This window comes from Ixodes scapularis, unplaced genomic scaffold, assembly GCF_016920785.2.
Source record: "Ixodes scapularis isolate PalLabHiFi unplaced genomic scaffold, ASM1692078v2 PGA_scaffold2__306_contigs__length_199485367, whole genome shotgun sequence".
In the NCBI taxonomy this organism is placed as follows: domain Eukaryota; kingdom Metazoa; phylum Arthropoda; class Arachnida; order Ixodida; family Ixodidae; genus Ixodes; species Ixodes scapularis.
In genome coordinates, this window is record NW_024609857.1 from 160,228,943 (window position 1) to 160,250,947 (window position 22,005).

General features: G+C 50.6%; 1 protein-coding gene across 2 annotated transcripts in view; it reads right to left on the reverse strand.

The window, feature by feature from the left end:
* The window catches only part of LOC8039529 (germinal-center associated nuclear protein), a 69,899-nt gene that overhangs the window by 4,130 nt on the left and 43,764 nt on the right, over positions 1–22,005 (reverse strand). For both annotated transcript variants that reach the window (XM_040222463.3, XM_029983909.4), the window contains 7 exons: positions 19,865–20,049; positions 13,695–13,832; positions 10,100–10,306; positions 8,571–8,723; positions 8,142–8,244; positions 4,051–4,222; positions 1,154–1,265 (listed from right to left, as the gene is read on the reverse strand). In XM_040222463.3, the coding sequence (XP_040078397.1) occupies positions 1,154–1,265; positions 4,051–4,222; positions 8,142–8,244; positions 8,571–8,723; positions 10,100–10,306; positions 13,695–13,832; positions 19,865–20,049 (1,070 nt within the window). The remainder of the gene's footprint in view (positions 1–1,153; positions 1,266–4,050; positions 4,223–8,141; positions 8,245–8,570; positions 8,724–10,099; positions 10,307–13,694; positions 13,833–19,864; positions 20,050–22,005) is intronic.

The following is a 22,005-nucleotide window of genomic DNA, read 5'->3' on the forward strand; positions in this document are numbered from 1 at the left end:
AAAATTTGAAAACTGCACTTTTTTGAAAATATTTTACATTTATGTCATTGTCCCCTCTTAAGCAGGCTTCAAGCGCCCGTTATCTTATTGACTAAAATTTACTCTGTCTAGCCTCGTGTATATACTTCCTTTTCTTTCTACTCCTTTACTGCAATACAAGTGTTTTTCCAACACAGCCAGGTGCCTCGTACATTTTATTTCCATTCAAAATCACAAAGGTCGCACAAAAACCTTGCTGGATTCCATGTTGATGAACTTTTGCCCTCTATCTTTCTATGTGTGGAAGCGGTGTTTTCCAGCTCGCTCGAGTCTTTCGCGTTGTGATCGACTGCGACTGCCGGAGTAGGCGACAAAAAGAGCATCGTCCGGTACTTGATTTCAACATATCTACCATATTTTCTGGACTGTAGAGTCCGCACTCGGTGCGAAGTCTGCGGGGGCAAATTTGGGATGAAAAAACGAAAGCCGTTTACAATTCCCTGTAACGCCGGATTAGAGCACAGCTCTTGAGGAGGAGGATGGAAGGGTACTGAGGGATAGGTGACTCCTTGAGGTCACGTGACCTCAGGGGGGGGGGGGGGGGGGGGTTCGTGTGACGTCAGGGGTTCACCTGACCTCGGGGGGGGGGGGGGGGGGGGGTCATGTGACCTCGGGGGAAGTCACATGACCTCAGGGGAATCACGTGGCCTCAGGGGGCGTCATGTGACCTTAGGGGGGTCGCGTGGCCTCAGGGGGGGGGGTCACGTGGCCTCAGGGGGTCACATGACCTCAGGGGGTCACGTGACCTGGGGGGTCATGTGCCCTCATGGTTACACCGACGGCGACGCCGCTCAAGCCAGAAACAGGCGCCTAAGAGGTGCACTCTAATATGAAAGTCATAGGTCAAGCGTCACCTCGACTGCACTTGTAGATAGTCCACATCGTGTAAAATTTCAACTTTTAAACTCGAATAGTGCGCGGACTATAGTCTGGAAAAAACAGTACCAATCTTTATCGGAGTGCAGATGAACCGGAGCTCTAGAGATCGACCCGTCGACGGCCAAACCGGTCAAGTTTAGTCGCGGGCGAGAGCGAGATCCTTGTTGGCTGCCGATTACACGCGGCGTCGCAGTCTTCGAAGCAACGAGGGAACCTCGTGGCGCCGGCAGCTCACCTTGTGGTCGAAGTTGCGCAGCAAGTGGCAGAAGCAGTCGTGCAGAATGTCCACCCACACGGCTGGCGACGAGAGGCCACCCTCCGCCTGGCGGCGCAGCGTCTCCTCGGCGCTGGGGGAGGGCGAGGGCGCGGGTCAGAAGGCCCGCCAGCAGGCCCCGAAGGCCAGAACGTACATACATCGATGCAGCCCTTATGGTCGCCAATGGACAAGAACAGCAGGATGGAGCTCTGGTTGGCCTGCCTCCGGCACGGGCTTCCTACCTTCAAAGACGCTTCGGTGTCATGTGCACCTCGAGCGTGCGTGAACAGCCGGAGCACGGTGGAAGGCACGAACCACGCACCGGAGGCCGAACGTTCGAAAGGCTCGTCCCCCGTTCTCCATCCATCGGTAAACATGGTCAATCCGTAATTTCGGACGAGGATCGACATAGCCCCACTTTCTTGTTTTCTTCCAAACTGGATACAAACTATCCTCCTTCGTATCACATACAATCTTCCACTCCCCACACGCACCCTTTCTTGGCTCGTCCGGCAAGTTCGAGAATGCAGATGCTCATACGTTACCTGGGCATACTCGCCAAATGTCTATGGCAACTAGGGATGGGGTTTTCCCAGATTGTCCCAGAGCCACTGACGAAATGAGAACAGGGCCTATTTTGTGCTGGAAGCGTTCCCAAGACGTGCCCCGCCGTTTTCACTCTGTCGGTGGCTAGTCCCCCTCTATCCTTTTCAAGCAACCTATTTTGAGTTGGCACTTGCACCAAAAATCCTGCACGAAAAATGCAGCCTCGCAGTCAAAAGAAAGATACCAAAGTTGTACAGTAAAACTTTGTTAATACTTGTTTTGCAAAAATGTGGAGAAAAAAAATTTGCAATCCAGAAAAGTGGAACGGGCGACAAGGCTCTTGGGCCAGTACCGAGGTGTGTGGGGGGGGGGGGGGGGGGGGGGGGGGGGGGGGGGGCATTGGTTTTTCTCTGGTGCACCGCCAACACGGCAGTGTGGTGAAGTCACGCCTGCTCGCACTCGCCTATGCAAATGACCTCATTCTGGTGACCGACAGTGTAGAGGACATGTGAAACTGCAGCAGACCAACTCCAACTATGCTTCAATGCCATCCCTGACAGTACTTTTCTCTGGCAGAACCTCGGATCACTTACCCTACAAGGTGTAGCTATCTCTTCTCTCCAAGTACAAATATTTTGGAGTAACGTCGTTGGCTTCGGTGGACTACCCAACCAAGCACCACTAGATCCTCGGGACTTTTTTAGTACGGAAGCAGAACATGCTGCGATGGCGGAGCCCCTAGAGCAGCGACCGATATGTCATTGCTCGAGAACTGTGGAAGGCTGTTGCTGTGCCCGGATTGACATTCAGAAATGCTGCCATCTGCGTTTCCAGGTAGCTTCGATAATTCTTTGAGCACCACCGAAGGAGGTTGGACGTGCATCACTGGGATGCCACAGACGGGTAACAAATGAACTTGTGAAAAGCGACATTGGATAGCCTTCTTTCGAGGCGCGAGAGGCCAGAACCAAGCGGGACTACTACACGTGTCTCCGATACATGAATGGAGGCCACTGGGCAAAGCATCTTTTTGCATACATCCATCTCAAGAATGTACACTCGATGTGCAGGAAGCGTGTCACTAGGCTCGGCACAAAGTTTGAGGCATTCAGCTCGGATGTCAAACCCCAAACTGAAAGAGAGCAGGTGAGTAAAGTGCAAGAACGGGTACAAGCTGTCGAGTCCGCACGCTGGACGACGTCTGGTCTCGACGTGGCTATCTCGACCAAGTCAGAGATGTCCTCGCCAACTTTCTGCGGAAACATAATGGAGAGCCGACTACTTATCGAGGTGCGTGGCAGAGACCCCATGTACCCGACCTCACCGACGCAAATATGATTGCAGCGCGGCGGGTACAAGGTGCAACGCGTGCGAGGAAAGAAAGACTATTTCCCACTAGCTGCTGTTCTGCGAGACAGTGCTACCGGGCGCCTCTTGTGAACTCTCGCATCAAGCAGGCACTTGGTATCACCAACGAGTGGAGCCACTTAGCCTGCTCGAAGCAGAGGCTCAAGGCCTGGTGGAAGTTTCGCCAATGAGAACACAACGCTATTGGTTAGATTATTCTTGATCAAATGACTATTAGTGGACAAGATGATTGGACACACATGACGTTTAGTTTCCCAGTCGACTTTCGATGAGCCACCACGATTATAGCTAGACTGTGACAAGTACTCAGATGGCGATTCTCGTTAACGGACAAAACAGCTTTGCAGCCAGCTCGGTCCATGCACCGGATGTGTCTCAAAACATACTCGGCCGAAACTCCTTCCTCGCCAAAAATTACCCCCACATCGACCCCAAAAGGTGCCAATTTGCAAACTACGGTCATTCCATACCCTCCTCTCCCAGAGCCAAACGAACCCGGCCGTAAAGGCCCCCTGCAACACACAAACTGCACAGCACACTGACTTGTCCGAGTAACCACGAAAGTGAAGGCTTTCGCAATCCCAGTTCCTGCGCCTACAGTGCCTGGAATGCACCCCCAACTGGTCTGTTTGCTGTCTCATCTTTTCCATACATCGAAAGTGGTCCTCAAAATGGCAGTAGACTGCATCGCAAGAGCCAGCGTAGCGTGCCGTCAAATGTCGCGATTCTGGCGGTTGATCGTAAAAATGCCACGCAAAATGCGAGCAAACGCGAGGCTCGCCGTCATCGCATCTGCTTAGTTTCCCGTCAACTGCCTGGTTGCAGACCGACCTACAGCAGAACGGGCATACACCTCTGCTGCCGCGCCGTCACCACGATCGCTTCAGGCAACGTCGCGACACTGCATTCAAGAATGCGGTAAACACGCTCGATGAAGAGGGGGTAAGCGGGCATGTCCTCACCTGGCGAAGAGGAGAGCCGCGGTGCCCCGGGGGCCATTGCTCCCGCACAGCAGCTCCAGGTAGTCCCAGACAGCCGAGGTCTTCCAGAGGTCGGCCCCGGGGGCAGGCAGGAGCAGGCCCAGCACCGCCTCCTGCAGGGCCTCCAGTCGGTCTGGGGCACTCCAGTCGCACCCTGGAGGCAAACCGGGGGTGAGCGGCCCATGCGCTGAAATCTGTCCCTGTGGCTCCAGCTGCCACCGGTGTTCGTACTCGGCGGCTGCCACGGAGATTCTTTTCTAAGGCCTTTTTTGTTTCTTTTTGTTTCCAAAGCCTTTTGCAGCTGGCAAAGCCTTTTCCAAGCGTCTCCAACATCTCAAGACCCTCTCCTGCTTCCCGATTTTTTTTTTTTTTTGGTCATTGTCTTGAACGTTTTAAGCGCCCTGTGTTACAGTAGGAGCTGGCCACCTTTCACTGTGGCAGAAGGCGCTCAGGACACGACTCTGCGAAATCTGGTTTGCTTCCGTAAAAATGGAATTCTGCATTAAAACCCTTGATTCTTGATTTCACATAAAGACTAGTTTAAAAAAAAGGCCTTCAAAGTATGGTGTATGGCTGAAACTATGTTTGTCTGAGGCGAACAGAGAAAGGAGTAACTTGACGTCCGCCATCAGCTGTGGTCCCGCCACACTTTTCTCGTGGGCTGTTGGTGTCAAGAATCGTCGTCATTCTACAGCTGTGTGCAGTGCAAAAGACAGGATTTTATTTCGGGGAAAGGTTCAACGGCGTTAATATCCCCCCCCTTCCCCAATGATGAAGTAAGGTGAGCTCGGCAGTACGGACTCTCAGGCAAAGATTAGGGAGGCGCTGTTAAGATAAAATGAGTGAAGCTGCATTGTCATTTTTGAAAATGGAGCAGGCTTCATTTACAGGAATACGGGCGAGGTGGCTCAATGTTCTACTGTCGTTGTAGTTGCGGCCCACCAACTTTAAAAGCTTTCTCACAGCACATAACTCCCTCCGCGTTTTGACGTACCACTGTGTTACCAATGCGTGCTGGCCAGACAAAACAGAAGGATAGCTATACTGTCACAAAAAAATAAAGCAGCAACACAAAAAAAAAAAAATTGTAGAGCCCTTCCACTTCACGTGAAGACGGAGGACCAGTGAAGCTGTTATTTTTACGACATCTAGGACGATGCCGAGAGGACGACGTCTAGGACGACCTCAAGGACGACCTCTAGGACAACCTCGAAGACGACGTCTAGAACGACCTCAAGGACAACTTCTAGGACGACCTCGAGGACAATGCCTAGAGGACATTGCCTAAGACAACCTCTCGGACGATTTCAAGGACAACTTCAGGGACGACCTCAAGGACGACTTTAACGATGACCTCGAGGACGACTTCTAGGACAACCTCAAGGACAACTTCTAGGACGACGCCTAGAGGACAACCTTGAGGACGACCTTGAGGACAACTTCTAGGATGACTTCTAGGATGACCTAGAGGACGCCGCCTAGGACGACCTCAAGGACGACCTCGAGGACGATGCCTAGAGGTGATAACAAGGGATCAGGACCTCACTATCTAATAACGCAAAGGAAGGCTGACTCATGTAGGTTGCACCCTCTTTTTATTTATACTTATTCATATTCGCCACTACCAATGGGGAGTTTTCTGTCAACATCATCACACACATTTTTTCCCAGGTCATAGTGCATAACAGCTTTGCTGTAAAAATATCTCGAAGCTGAAAAATTAGAGCAACCGTTCACACACAAACACTAGGGGCACATATATAGGGCCATGATGGAGAGGGCCAACAAGTCTACCCATCCTATAAAACCCCGTAAAAATCCGGTTGACTCATGGCGGTTAAACCACGATTCTACAAACTTCAGCGGCCCCCACCTCTGCTCCCGTGGCAAGGTCGATGCCTAGTAAAAATCCAAAGCATGATCGCCCGTATAGCTTATGTTGAATTGGCAACATGTCTTCTGTGTTCCTTGAAAAGGGTGCTTTTTCTTCTACCCGTCTCACCAATGTAAGTGGCGCCGCAATAAACATCTGACTACCAAAGAAAAAAAAATTGTAGAGCCCATCCACTTTACGTGAAGATGGAGGACCAGCGAAACTGTCATCTTTACGACAACTATACGACATCTATACGATCTACATATGATTGCAATGAAGACACGTACACTTCATTGTTTAATTGTCTTTATTTATTTCTTAGTGATTAAAGTGACCATTGCCTTATGGGCAAGTTCTAAACCCAATTTTTTGAGGCACACCTCATGGACAGTTTTTTTCCGATTGAGCCTAAGTCTATTTATCAGCATCGCGGAAGCGAAAGAAAAGAAGGTTAGATCAGCGCCTTCTGCCCTCAGCCTCGTCAGAGCGTACCCTTAGCCGAGATAAGTCGGTGACCTTAGATGATTACAGGGATCAGGACCTCAATAGTATCTAATAATACCAAGGAAGGTTGACTCATGCGAGTTGCCCCCTCTTTTTATTTATACTTGCCACGACCAATCGGAACGAAGGAGCACCGTTTCAATGGAAATTTTTTGTTAACATCCACGGATGCATTTTTTTTCAGATAACAGCTTCACTGTGAGAAGACAAGCCTGCTGTGTACTTAGCTGAAATAAGCAAACTATACTAACAACGAGAGGGACAGGACAGAGCCTCTTCAACGCAAAGTGGGATTCTTTCAAAAAGTCCAAAAGCAAAAATCGGCGGAGCCAGGAGTTAGAGACAGCCTGCATTCCCCCTTTGTTCTGCGCCCTGTGCAAAACCGACTGCGTGAGCAGGGGAGCGAGCGGGCCCCTCAAGGGGGGGGGGAGGGGCATCTCGCTCAGTTGGGGTGCACCTGGGCTCAGCCATAATCCGATTATGACGCCTTAGCAAGGCTTTGTAATCGAATTATGGCGCGTCCAAGCGCACCCCAAGTGAGCAAGATGGTGGTGCCCTGAAGCCGGACTTGCAAATGTGTATATTTCTAGGTCCAGTGGTCGTGATATTTGGATTCAGCAGGCACAAAAATGCCGAAATCACCTCTAACATTTTTTTTTAATTTAAAACCTCTACCTTTTTTTAAAACTAAATTACATTAAAAACCAGATTGAAAACAAATACTATTAAATGAATGCCCAATCAAAATTTCTAACACACTATATGAGCACCCATGCTTTTTGGTTTCTATAAACAGCCAAATCTTAAATACTATTGCCGCGTGCATGGCTGAGAGAAATGCTTCTCCGAACTTCTCGAAGATTCGTGTTTACTCTTACTCCGAGTGCAAGAGATGAGGAGGGCAACAGGACCTTGCCGCCGAGTCAGTCTCCCGAGTGTTCGACCCTCGAACATTCTAGGCCGAATGCGCGAGACACCGAGGGTAACAGACGAGGAGCCCAGAGTGGCTCTGCTGGATCACTCTCACATGTCTCGCTCCATCCAGCTGTCATGCCAACGCCGCGACGTTCGCTTCTGCTGTTTCGACACTCATTCTCTTTTCTGTTTCTGGCACAAATTCGCAGATTAAACCATTATTTTCAGTTTCACACTTGTCGACCCTTTTCTATCTGCGACAGTATCAAGTTACAACCGTCGCAAATTGCTATTCAGTATTTCCTCAAAGGCCCCCTGGCCTACACAAAAATGGGGGTCGCTACTTTGGACGTCAAAGCCATTGTGTTTGCATTCGTTTTAACAACCACTCAGACTACTATTACTTGTTCTCTGGCTGTCAGGGCAAAACAAAGCCTTGGCAGAGTGTCTTTCAAGAGCCCTGGCAGAATGTCTTCCAAATCACTTCTTTCAAATTTCCCAAGTTTTCCCCGACTATTTAAATTCAACTCCATGACCACTGCAAAAGAAGGAGAATCTGGAAACAAATCCGAGTTGGTCCAGCTTTAGATAAAAAGAGCGCGCTTCTTCGACAGTGACATTGCTACTCTTGCTTATTTTCACTTCGAAAATGCTCGCCCAGAAATGACAGCTCCGACACTCAACCTTGAAGTAGACAACCCTCTTTGTTCTCCAGCAGCGTGCGTGAATCTCACAAAACAAGCGGCAAAAAAGAGAGGGTGAGAAGGGAGGCACCCACCGTCCTGGAACTCCACGCTCATGTCCGAGAGGCTGCTGGAGGCTGCCACCGCAGCCAGGTGGCGCAGCACCGCGTTGTACAGGTCCACCAGCCTCGTCGGCAGCTGCGAGGGGGACGGCCACATTGCTAACGGGAGGAAACCGCCGACTGTACGCACTTTCTGAGGCTCTTCGAGGCAGAATGCCACAAATGTCAGAGAATCCTTCTGCTAGGACAAAGTACCTTTTGTATATCAGTCGTATGAAACCTATTTGCGACTCTAACAACACCAACAGCACCTGGCGGGGAAACACTGAACCGCCTACAGCCCCCTCCAGTCTGGCCGCCTGACTGTCCTGCCGTCACAGATGCAATCCCGCGGCACCTCCCGTCCTGCCCCCGCCTGCCGACGATAGTCGTCGGAGCAAACCCTTGTACCCAGGCGCCCACCTGCCAGTCCCCCTGAAAGTCTGGCAGGGCTGCGTAGGCCACGTCGAACACCATACGGGACACCCCTTGCTCCACGAAGTCCCCCAGGCGGCTCGTCTGGAGTTGGGGCAGCGCCACCCGGGACTCTGAGCACCACCGCACTGCCTCTTGCACCTGCACCGAGACCGGGGAAAACCACCGTGACCCTTCACTCTTCTTCGTCCGAGCCGTGCATACTTACAGTGACCCCGCTCGTAACACGGTGCCAACGCGCTCAAATGACCAACTCGTTCGCGTACGAATGGATACGGCGAAACTGGCCAGAGCCGTATATAGAGAGACTTTGGTCAATGGGAGGAGCGGGCAGAGCCAGGGCGTGCACAAGACGCAGATAGAAGGCTTGACATGCTCTCTTAGCCAACCAGAACTGAAAATCTATCGCTGCCGGCCATGACAGTCCCCGCATTTTGTGGATGATGTCCTTCCCCGGACCACCTGAACGCGGAAGCAGTTACCGATAGCGACGAGGATAACGACAAACTCTGGAAAAAAAGTTGGCGTCTGCTGCAACGGCTCTCGCCGCAACGGATACCCTCCGAGAGAGAGTACTTCGCTGGTGCTGAGTGAGCTGGAGTCGTACAAAGCCTTTTCCTGCACTTTGACACAATTCAGCGAGTGAAGGCTGACGGCATCCCTTACGCGGCGCATACAGTCACGGATCGACGGCTACTTTGGAGTGCATTAAAATTTCGTGCTGAAGCAGCTGATTTCTCTTCTTTTTGTTTTTCTTCCAAGTTCACACATAGTGAAAAACAGACATAGCAAACTGATTTTAGATTTTGGCGGCATTGATTAGCTTTGTTCGATTTACCTGCACCTGCCTGCACCGGCGCAGCAAAGTGCAGGGCAGTGCACTTCTGGCGCAAGGCGGGACCCAAGTGGAACCGAGGAACCACAACAACATCGTCTGCTGCGACTGATCAACATCGCGCCACTGAACAATTACAGCAGACGGCTTTGTCCCGGTCCCTTGGTTCCGTTGTGTAGCATAGGGCACTTGGTGTGTGTATTGAGATATGACCGGAAGTGCACAGCCCTACACTTTTCTGCACTGGTGCAGGAGGTGCAGGTACATCGAACAAAGCTATTATGAACGGGCTGTACTGCACATCAAAAGTGGTCCAGAAGCGGCAACAAATAACACCACAGAAGCCGGTGTGTCATGTTGTTGGACACGGCGATCCTGGCATTTGTTGCTAGAAGTCCCGGGAAAAAGTATAAGCGAACGCGAGCATCGTTGCCGTCGCGGCATCCCAACTCCCAACCGCCAAAGCTTCTACCAACCATCAAGGCTGGAGGGCAACCTGCGGCAGAACAGTTGTCTGCCACATCTACCACCGATGCTGCGATACCACCTGGGTTGCGGCCGGCGACGGCAGGATGCTTCTGTTGCGTCGCCGGGTGGAAATCAAGGAACTAGATTTGTAGATGCAGCGAACATGCCAGTCAGAGCTGTGCTTCAGGCACCATGGTTGCGATGCACCACCCACCGTTCTGCCGAGGGTCCTGCAGGGGCGGTCGTCCGTGGACAGCACGCGGCAGGCCTCCGGCAGCAGACGCTCCGCGCTGCAGAGCGCCAGGGTTTCCCCAAGCGCGGAACGCTCTTCCTGAGAGCCGCACAGGTCCAGCACGCACACGCAAGGCACGGGGCGCAGCACGGAGGCCCAACACAGCAGCTCCCGGAGGCGGGGCCCGGCCTGCAGACGGAGGAACGCTGCGGCCGCACTGCCCACAGAGGCGGTCGCGAGGCCGCACACTGCACCGCCACCTCCGCTTTTGGCGAGGGGCGGCGCTCAGTCAACGCCAACTGCCACCGTCCACAGCGGGGGCAGCCAAACTGTAGCTCTTTACAAGTTCAAGTGCGACTCGCAGCCCGCTCGCAAGCGTATATTCCCCCCCCCCCCTTTCCCACAAGGTCAGAAGAAGATACAAAATAAAATACAGCTTGCATTTTAGCAGCCTTCAACTGCAATACAGTGTAGACCGCATATAACGTATGTCGCGGGAGTCGCAAAAATCCGCACTATAAGCGGTACCGCGTTATAACCAAAACATCAATTTTTCAGGCCAAAATACATGCCATGAGACTACTTACCTTTGTAAAAGAATTTACTTTATGTTAGGTGAAAAATAAAGCTTAGTTTGAGGAAAGTCTTTATTTCACCAGACTAGAACAGTTCTGTCTCAAGTGTGTCACACATTTTGAAAGAAATGAGCGACTTTTGCCTGGCGCAGCCTTTTAACAGCGTCGCGGGTTGCGGACGGACGTTGCGAGCGTTCAGGATTGCTAGCCCTAATCACTTATCTCCGGTGATAGCAACACGTGAAAATTCGCATCCTTTATACGGTACGCGCCAGTAATACCTTCAACTTGAGCTTAGGCATGAAATGCTCCAAATAAGAAATCCGGGCGATGTTCGAAAACACAGAAAGCACCACTCTAGTCGAAGTAAACAAACACGACGACACGGGCGTTTCTGCCGTCTTGAGAGTGCCGCCACGACATCGCCGCACGAGTAGGTGGATCTTCCCTTCTAGTACGTGCTGGGTTATCATAACGACACACAACGAAAATTCACAGTCAAGGGTAGCGCTTTTACGCGGAACGATGAGCCTCCATCACGCAATCTACGTCGACGATCAAAACCAACGCCATGTTTGCGGATAGACGCCGCCAGCCCGCGACCGGAGAGGAGGAGAAGCGTTATAATAGAGGTTGGGGGGGGAAAGGAGAGAGCCAATAGTGTGTACGCACTGCCGGCATGCAACGCGCGCGAACACTTCTCCTCGACCTGCGATTGGTCTGTCGTTGCGGTTGTTTCCAACCATCGCAGCGGAAAGACGCGCGCACGAGAACGACACGTGCATGCGTCCCTCCGTCGCTATGGCAACTGCAGCCTCTCTCTCCGCATCTCCCGGTTTCTTCGAGCAACCTCCTTGCCCCGCGAGTGCCGCTCGCGGCTCGCGCCGTTATCTAGCGCCGCAAAGGGAAGCGTGCTCGCTGCGCCGGTCAGTCGGCACGGCCGCCGGGCTCTTCCAGAAACCGCACTATAACCGGTATTTCCCTTCGCGCGCCTGCATTTTAAGCGGTATGTAAATACATGGAGTTCTATGGGAGGCGAACCGGTGGTTTAAAAAAGCCGCGTTATACCCGGTCCTGCACTATAAGCGGTTACGTTGTAAGTGGTCTATACTGTATATACCGATGCAAAGCACTCTTCTCACCAATAGAAGCAGTTTAATCAAAACCCTCACGAACCCTCACGAACCCTCATGAACATACACCCAGCTACGCTGCTTGGGACTGCAACGTCGTCGACGTCGTTCGAGCGAAACTTCAAAATGCTCGTTTCACGAAGGGGGATGCACAATACAAAAACATAATCAGCAATCGCTTTAGTAGTGGAATTCAATGTGGTCCCGAAAATTAAGTTTAAAAAAAAACTGCCTGCCCGCTTTTCACTGCGGCTTCTCATTAAAAATTATTCTTTTTTCTATGGCTTCTTGCTTACATCCGTCTAGGCACCCTGGACTTCAATCGTTGACAAGACGAAAACAGCGGGGAATCTCTTCCGGATGCCTGGCCTGCCACGTGCGCTCACTGCGCTCCGCCATGCTTTGGCTTCGCGCACAACCTCGAGGCTCGTAATACGGCAAAGTGTCGTCTAAGCCAGGCAGCGCGTGCTGGAGGTGGGACGACCCGAGCACCTCTCCGACGTTCGTGTTCCGTCGGCGACTACAAAATCTGGAGTCCGCTCCTTCCCGGAAAAGAGTGGCCGATACGTTGGTTGAATTCGGCTTCCGAGTGCCGTGGAAGCGGCGATTCGAGGCGCTGGTTGACCGGGCACGCCCTACACCTGGGAGCTCGAGACCCGTCGGGGAACCGAGGACGGGAGTCACGAGCGCTGACGTCAGCGGTCTGTTGAGAGACGAACCCGAAACGGGGAGACGAAAGGGCAAAGAGAGAAAGCAGATGACGGGTCGGGCACGTTCGCTTTGCCTGGAGGAGCGGAAGTCCTTTGAGCTCCCGTCGATTCCGTTCTCTTCTATACGGCACTTGGCTCGATCGTTTCCGGTCGAAATAAACCGTATGCAGACCATGCAAGCGACGTTTTGCCGCTCGCTCGCGTACATTGAAGCGTTGCTGGCAATACCGGGGTGCCTAAAACAGGCCTCCAACTGGTCCATTAAAAGAAGCCCCTCGACTTCCGCCCGACCAAGTCGTGGAAGTATCGTGCCGTCACAGGTGGCGACCCTGGCAATGTCGTAGCGGCAGTATTGGGTGTGTCAGACGCCTGTCCCACTGCGGGCCACCCTCCGGCTTGGCGGTCCATGGAAGCCTTGGCGGTCAGGAGTTGAGAAGGCATGACCGACGCTTGCGCTCTGTCATGCTTTTTACCGGAACCTTTAGCTCCGACTGCCAGGATAGCGACACCCATCGGCACGACACGGCGGCTTCCACGGTGTTGCTTGTTGCCACTTAAGAAGCACCTGCGATGCGTGGATTTGACAGGACGCTACACACGCCGGTTGAAGGCACATTCCAAGCACCATAGCAATACAGTCTAAGCTCATTATAACAGATCTGGTTACAACAGACATTTGGATATAACATACCGATTTGTGAAGTATGATTGGTCTTCCTCTATGCGCCAATGGCTCAACTTCATATCTGCATACAACATACTCCTTTTACAACAGACCAAAATCTTGGTCAAAATCGAGGTCTGTTATAACGAGCTTAGACTGTATCGCCGCATGCGAGGCTGAGAGGGAACGTTACTCCGTCCTTCTAGAAGACTCTCATTTGCTCTTACCCCTAATGTTCAATGCTCCATTATTCTAGGAGGGATGCCGAGTTTGAAAGATAAGGAGACCAATGTGGCCTTGCCGACTCAGTCCCTCGCGCTAGCCAGATGTCACGCCGACACCCGGACGCTCGCGACTGCTTTCTCAATTGAACCTTTATTTTCAGTTTTACGCTCGTCCATCCTTTCCCATCCATGACAACATGGCCTTGCTGGGACCACCGTTGCAAAGCGGCACACGGGAAGGAGATAAGGCGACCCGCCCGGGGGCACTCACGCTTTTCCCGGTGGCCACGAAGAGCACGGCCGAGGCGCCCCGCAGCAGGCGGGGCCTCCCCACGTGGTCCAGGCCCCCCGCACTCAGTGGGCCCCGCACCACGCTCACGCTCCACCGGGAGCCCCCCAGGGTCTCCACCTGCAGAGGGGACGTTACGTTGTGGCTGCATCGCCCCATTTGTTTTTACCACAGAATGTGTTTCGGAGCTGCCATACTTTCCAATGTATAAGCCACGTTTTTTTCCAGAGATTTTCGTCGGTGTGTCTTGTACAACGGCCCAATTTATAATCATTTTAGAGTGCAGCTCTTGGGCGTCCTTTTCCAGGTTGAGCGTCGGCGCCGTCGGCGTAACCACGAGCATTGCATTACAAGAAAGTTTCCCGCTAAATGTAGAGGGGAAATTTCCCCGCTAAATTTAGCGGGTTAAGTCTCCCAGCTAAATTTAGAGGGGAAATTTATGTCACGTGACCTCTACACCAATTCAGTTTCCCCACAAAATTTAGCAGGAAAATTTTCGCTAGATTTTCCTGCTAAATTTATTGAAGAAATTTTCACTAAATTTAGCAGGAAATTTAGAGAAAATTCCCCGCTAAATGGGAGGGCAGCAGGCGAGGAGGAGGGGCATACCCTCTCCTCCTCCTCCTCAAGAGCTGCACTCTAATTCAGCACGATCGAGAATTGTAAACGTCTAATCTTTTTTTTCGTTACCGTAAAGTTCCGAGAGAACGCCCGCCCCTAAGAGATCGCCCATTCCGTTTTTTGGGTAAATATCTGTAACATAAAAATTCCGAAACATCACCCACCCCCCGCTCCTCGTCGGACATCGCACGATGTCCGATGGGAATCGCATCTACTGCGCAATTTGCTGTACCGGCACGTTTGACAAGCGAGTTCATAGCAGATTCCCGCGTTTTTGTCCGCGATCTGCGCACGCGATATCGGTTTCTGTGACAGGCAAGTTTGCAGTGGGTTCACGCATGTTTATTGCACCATGAAACTTGAATCTCCTGAGTCCGCGATTTGCGGTATTCGTACCCGTGAGATGCGAGTTCTCGGCGGGTTTCCGCGGGTCCTTTGCACCATAAAGCATGTATCTACTTCGTCCGCAACCTGCTGTATCTTTTCCCGTGACACAGGGGTTCGTAGCGAACACAGGAGTTTGTAGCGAATTCTTGCTTGTTTATCGCATCGTGAAACGTGAATTTGCGGTGTCTACAATCAAAGTGTCAGTTCCCGCGTCACGTGGTCTGTAGCCGGTGCCAGGGTGTTTTTCATTAATTTTTGATAAAGTTTTGCTGTGGCATCCCCAAAGATAGTCGACCCCATGTTTTTCACCATTTATCTCTTCAATTGGGGTGGGCGTTCTTTCGGAGCTTTACGGTATGTATGGAACTTAACTGCGGAAATTTGTGATGGAGGCTATATTTCTTGTTTGATTGGTTGAAGAGAATGTTGAGACTGGCTCTCAGTTGCGCATAGGATGTTGCTATAATAATACAGTAAACTTTCGTCGATTCAACCTCTACGAAACCTTGAAATTTGGTCGAATTATCCGAATGATTGAATTAAAAAAAAAGCAGAAAAACGGTTAAAATTAAACTTCCTTTTATTGTCCACAGTACTCACGGGTGGTCTGCTGCCGTCTGCGCTTAAAACACGTATCTAATAGCACGTCCCCGAAAAATCGCGCACTACAAAAGAAAGAAAAAAGAAAAAAAGTAAGTGTTTCGAGTTGTCTTTTGCGCCGGGCAGCCAGACCGTCAACGACAAAGAAAAATAACAAAAAAAAAAAAACTTGCGCTTTCTGACGCGCAAAGTGCCGCACATGATGCTACCGAAAAGCGCCTTGAGAGCGCACGCCGAGGAAGCTCTACGAGCCGACCTTGGCGCAGGGCGGCCAGACCATCAACCAGTGTTGCCGCACTGCCACTTCGGTTTTTCCCTCGCCGCGAAAATTCCCTTTTTTTCCCACAACACCATTTTAGTGACAGAAGTCGTTTTTAAGATACGCATGACACCAAGTATATTTAAATGCACCAACATCTCCCCTACGTTTTTGTTATGCGGAAGTTTGCACTGCATAAATTACGAAATGTAGTTGGCATTCGGCAAACTGGTCTCCCCTCTCCTTCTTTTCCGCACAATACATTGGTTGAATGAACCAGGGGAACTGAATAAAGGCAAGCGGGCCATTAACTAAACTAAAAATTGCCTGCTCGTTTTCATGCTGTGAAAGGGACCCCACCCACTGTGCAATTCATGATCTGTCGCACTGACAGAGGATTAGTGTGCGTAGCTAGCGGTGAGAAAAGCGCGCGAACCGGCAGTACTATACCGGCAGGCTTGCAGCAGGCACATGATGTAAGTCGTGATGAATTAGGTTGGCTCTTCAAAACAGCAAACTGCTTTGCTAGCTAGTGCCACTTCCTTTCTCTTGTTCGATGTAGATAAGAAAATTACGAAATTTTGGTTTAGTTTCGTATTAAAAAATATTTCCCACGTTTTACAAGTGTTTAAATTCTGGTTTCCCTTTTTCCCCAGCTGTCATGCTTTTTCCCACAATAAGGGAAATTCCCCACAATTCGGCAACACTGCTATCAACAACATAAAAAAATAACAAAAAAAAAAAGAAAAAGGGAACTTGCGTTTTTTGCCGCGCAAGAAGGACCGCACACGATGCTACAGAAAAGCACTTTGAGAGCGCGCGCTGAGAATGCTTCACGAGCCGATTTTGGCGCCGGGCGGCCAGACCATCAGCAACAGAAAAAAATAATAACAAAAAAAAAAGAAAAGAGAATTCGCGTTTTCTCGCAATGATGGACCGCACACGATGCTACAGAAAAGCGCTTTGAAAGCACGCGCTGTCTCCGGCCCAACCACATGCTATGTTCTCCGCACTACTCCACACCAGATTGGTTGCACTTGCTTGTGTCTATTCGCTACGGTCCATCTCAACGGCGTAGAGGAGCAGGTGTATATTTGCGCACGTTCAGCTTTGCAGCAAAGGGCCCCTGTTTAGCCGTACCTTGGTGGTTTTTCTGCAGTCTTCCCGAGTTCGAACTATCCAACTTTCCCTCCCATTGAAATGTATAGGCGCTCGCTGGGACTTTTGAACACAATTGAATTAAACGAAAAGTCAAATTACCCGAGGTCAAACTAACGAAAGTTTACTGTACACCTATGCGGGCTTTTTAATGCAGTTTCGCCACACTGACCATACAATTTTATGGATCAACTTATAGACCTTAAAATATGGTACTTTCAAAGCCTAGGACAGCACGAAATGTTGTATTGTAAATAAGATGACAAGGCCAGTTGCCTTTACAAAAGAATGCATTACCCGGCATAAATGAAATCATTCGCCTCTCACTCCGCATACTGCTTGCTACCAGTCTACTGCGCTAGTGGAGCGGCTTGGGTTACCATGGTTATCACTGGTATACGTGTACCCATGCACTATTTGAACGTGTTGGTGGCTTTTAAACAATTAAAAAAAGGAGACACATAGGGGACGACACAGACGTTTGTGTCGTCCCCCATGTGTCCGCCGTTTTTAATTGTGTACCCATGTTGCCGGAAAATCTGTCAACCCAAAGGTGGGAGGAGCTCAAAACACACTGCCCATTCTGTGTCCCCTGACTTCATGCGTAGGATTAAGATACATCTAAATTTCTTTCCAATGATTTCTTGATTGCTGTTGTATAAGCACAGTTCAATTCCATTCTTGTCTCCTTTGTCCTCCGTCTGGGAGTTCCTCTTTCTTTTATTGCCACATATGCACTTGCGATTTTTTTCTGGCTAACTGTTCTAAGAAAACTGCATGGTCACGGGCACATAGCTGCCCCCCTCCCCCTTCTCAAATAAGAAACAAACAAAGCTGGGTTTACGAGGTATGCAGCCTGGATTTTTTATCCTTGTGCAGTATCCCATTGGACTAGAACCCTGAAGGTCAGAACCCAGTACCTCAACTCCGTTGGCGATGCAAAAAGGTTTTTCCAATGTGAGTCACGTTAAAACAGCCGGTTAATATGAAGTGATTAAAAAAATTCCGGGGCCACCTAAGCACTTCTTGTAAGTTGTGTATGCAAAAAGCACTAATGTCCACTTAAAGGGCAACTCCGCTTCATTTTTGGTTTTGAAAAAACAATGCAGTCCTCTTCAGTATCGCCTAGGAAGACCACACGTGAAATCTTACGACGCAGTTCTGTCTAAACGTTTCTTAAACAGTCCGGCCAACTTTGCAACTCGCCAAGCTGCCGAAATCGGCTGACTTGAGCGGGCGAATTCAGGCGCAACCAACAGCGCAGTCAAGGCTACGGCATGGGCGGGGCCAACATTGAGCTAAACGCCATCTACATGGCCCCCTTTTGCTTGTTTTCACTTCTCTGGGCGAGCCTAGCGCATGACGTCAGCAACGTTGCCTCTCGGCGCTCAGCAGTGTCCACATGATTGGCATAACGCGCCTGCGCAGCGCGTGTCTTGGGAGCCGTCCGGCCGCCCGCCGTGGTCCCGCCGTTACCGCCGTCTTCCGCGTCACAACCGCCGTCGTCGTCTCACCGATTGTGATTATTGTCTCTCGGAGTTTCGTCCACACTACGGACACCACGTGCGCGCACACTTATGCCGCAGTTGTGCAGACGTCATCGAATGCCGTAGACACCAAAACGTGGCGAAGAGTGCGGTGCAGACGACACTCACGCCTGCCACACGCCCGCCCCAATCCCGCCCGTCGTTGGGCCGCGGATCACGTGACATCTCGTACCACGTGATGGCCATGTACACGGCGACCCGAGGCCAATGTTGCCAGGCGGAGCCGAAGTTTCGGTTTCGATTTCCGCTCGTGTTTAAAATCAGATTTAAAAATATATATCCCATTTTTCGCGAAGCAAACGACGTAGTGTGTTTTACTAGGGCTTTTTAATTCGAAATCAGTCATTATCCCGAAATCTTCGGAATTGAGCGGAGTTGCCCTCTAACGCCACCAGACAGCGCTGGCAGGGAGTGCAGCGGTGCACCACGAAGACCGCCCTGGCTCGCTGGTGACTGCTGTGCCGCTGAGCGAGGCAGCAGCGGGAGTGCGCAGCTTGGCGCAGCGCCGCGCTTCGGTGGTGACATCACGCTGCCCACTATGCAGGCGCCCCACTGACTTCCGTGATGAAGCATCGGCGTCGCTGTGCTTTTGGCCAGTGGGACTTTAGGTATGGTTTCGCTCTGCCAATCGGAATTTAGCTGCCGTTTTGCTCAGCCAATGGGAATTTAGCTGCCGTTTCCTGCTGCTACAGAGAGAATTTAGGTGCCGTTTTTTGCGGTCACAGACAACGCCGGCTTCGCTCCATGGGACAGTTAATGCTTTCGCATTAAAAACATTACATTCTCTCACCCTTAGGGCAGATAAATGCTAGCGTGCCCTTGCATGCGCAAAAAGATACCAAGAAAAAGTGTTCCAGAACCACTCCAAATCCACAGGAGGAATTCCCCCATATTTCAGGCACGCTCTTTAACACCGAGGATGTTATACGGCTGGATTCTAGTAGTTTCTGGCAATGTACTGATAAAATGAAGGCGTCTCCGACAAAGGCTGCACCGGCGTTTGGCTGAAACTCGCATCCTCACTGACCAAACAAAAGACCCGGGCGAATGCCTACCCGGCACTTACATTTATTCTTTGCCACGTGTCGGCTTCCGATAGGCGATCCAAGGAAAATCCAGCATTACGGTGTCTTTATCGGTGTTGAGCGAGCACTCACACCTATGGTTGAAAAGTGTGCAGAAGGTGAAAAACAAGGACATGGCTCGCAGAAACAAAGGAGATGCGATGCAGCAGGGTCAAGACTGGGGTGTGCGATTGCAAGAGACGCAAAATTTGGGTTCCTCGACCGCCAGAGCCAGCTTTGGTCGGACTTTCTTTCAGATGCCACGCACCACGACGGTCGCACCGTCGAGGCACGAAACGCGTACCAAGTTCGCCTGTGCCACATCACTGCGAAGCAACACATTCCGCTTCACTACCACGCTTGCTTCGTCGAGACGCCTGGTGGGTGCTGAGAGAGACTTAGCCGCATTATCCCGTTTTCGTAATAGTGTTTAGCGAAGCTCTGGAATCTAAAACAACCGTAAGACGCGGTGCGCGTGTCGGGCATCTCGAGGCCTTGCCCCGGCCCCCGGCGTACCTGCGCGTCTGGGCTCGGGCGGCAGCCCAGGCGGGCTTGCACCCGTGCCAGGGCTTCGCGCGCGTTTCCCGGGTCCCTTTCTGGCAGGTACACAACCAGCTTCGAAGGGTGTCCCCACTCCCGGGACAGGTCCAGGGGTGCCCAGTCCAACTCCTCGGAGAGCAGGCGCAGCGCTAGGGACGCCTCTGCAAGACAACGGAGAGCAGGTTCGTGGGGTTCGTGGGTGGCGGGCCTTCAGAGCGGGGTGCGGGGGGGTCACGCAGCCTTCGCCGACATGCCTCGTGCTTTTTTAGGATGCGGAGCGGCCGAGGAACCTTATGGATATGCCAGTCAGACTGCAGCGGGGTCATGGGTGGGTTTTTTGTGACAAGTATGTCGCAAAAAACTCTTTCCTTAAAAAATTGTTATTTCTCTTTCTGCACTTTATTAGCGAGGCTCATTCTTAGTATTGTGACGCACTTACATTTAGTGCCTAGTTCGGGACGACATCCCAAAACTTTGGAATCGCTCTTCACCCAAGATGAACCTCGCAATGTAATTTTTGCGACAAAACTTAGTTTTTTGGGGGGAGGTTAATTTTATGATTCGTGTCTCCAATTAAGGCAGTTACAAATATTTGTTTGGGAGCTCAGTGTCTCTAGGACCGATTCTAAAACATGCTACTATTTTGGGTCGACGTGCCAAAATGTCAGGATGGCTCCTCACTCAAAATGTGACTAGCGACATAAATATTGCACTAGTTTTTTTTTTCTTTTTTTTGGGGGGGGGGGGGGGGGGGGGGGGGGGACGACAGTAAATTTCATGACATACCTGCCCTATTCAAGCACTTAACAAAAGAAGTGGAAGAGGCAGTGGTAACACAGAATGTGGTGGGGTAGTTCTCGGAGCCCGTTGGACCGTGACAGACGGTAGACCGAGCGTGCGGAAAGCAAAAACAATGGGACTGCGGCAGCGCCGCAGCACGCCTAGGTTGCAGTGAGCTTCCATTTCGCTCAATCAGCGTCATGTGGCTCATGGGCCCTGTTTGCAATACGAGCTGCGAGGAGCTGACAGAAGCGTTGGTTGTCTGCAAGCGTCTCTGCCCCTCCGCCCACTTTTAATTTTTTACTTATGACAACGCAAAACATGCTCACTTGCAGTCGATTTGCCCGGGAGCTTTGGGAGGCATCCGGTATTAAATTGCAAACTTTCTCTTGTGTTTGAAGTCAGAAAAAGTGTGTTTCTAATGGGAAGGGCCACGGTCTCGCAGGAAGTGCTTTTGCCTCGTGCGTGCCCAGAGGGGACAGCCGTCGCTCTGACGAGACAAAGACGGGCCCGTGACCGTGCAGGCCTCTCTAACACCCATCAGACAATGTGGCCAAGTGTGGTTTGTCATCATGCATAGCCAAGTTGTCTGGTTTTGCAAAGTCCACATGCACTTCAGTTCTTTCATAATAAGCAAATTGGTACGAAATATCTTTGAGCACATCTTAATATCATTGGCATCGATATGAACATTGATGGGATATATTTTCCCAAAGGTACTAACAAACTGTTACTAAACAAATTAATTCTGCCAAGAAATAATAAAACTTTGTTAATTATAAAGTGAAGTTCAAATGAAAACCAGAACCATTTTGCATTTAGAATGCCTGCCATTTTGAATAGTATGTGGGGTTGTGTCGCCAGACAGTTACAAGCAGTAACACGGAGGTACAGTGAAATCTCGTTAATTCGAATTGGGGGGACAAAAACTTTGTTCAAATAATCCTTAAGGGGGGACATGGCCTGGGAGGGTCAACTTTTGAACCATTGTCCCAAAGTGATTCAAACTTTCAGGGTGAATTGAACCCCATTAGGATTGGTGACATCTAAAGTTTCAGTCTTATAGGCCAATTCTACAACATACTATGCTTAACAAGTTTCAGAAAAAGGTTACTTTATTAGGAAATGTATTTAAGAAAAATAATAAATGCAATCCACAAAATGTTTGGTTTGATATGAAGTAGAATACCCACAGTGCAAGTTAAGGTAAAAATTAATTGTAGAAAATGCAATTCTAGCAAAAAACAATAACACCCAAAAAGAGCAAACGATTTTAACAAATTTCTGAGTTTTAAAATATTCAGTTTTTGTCATGAAGAATTTAGCTTTTTCAGGTT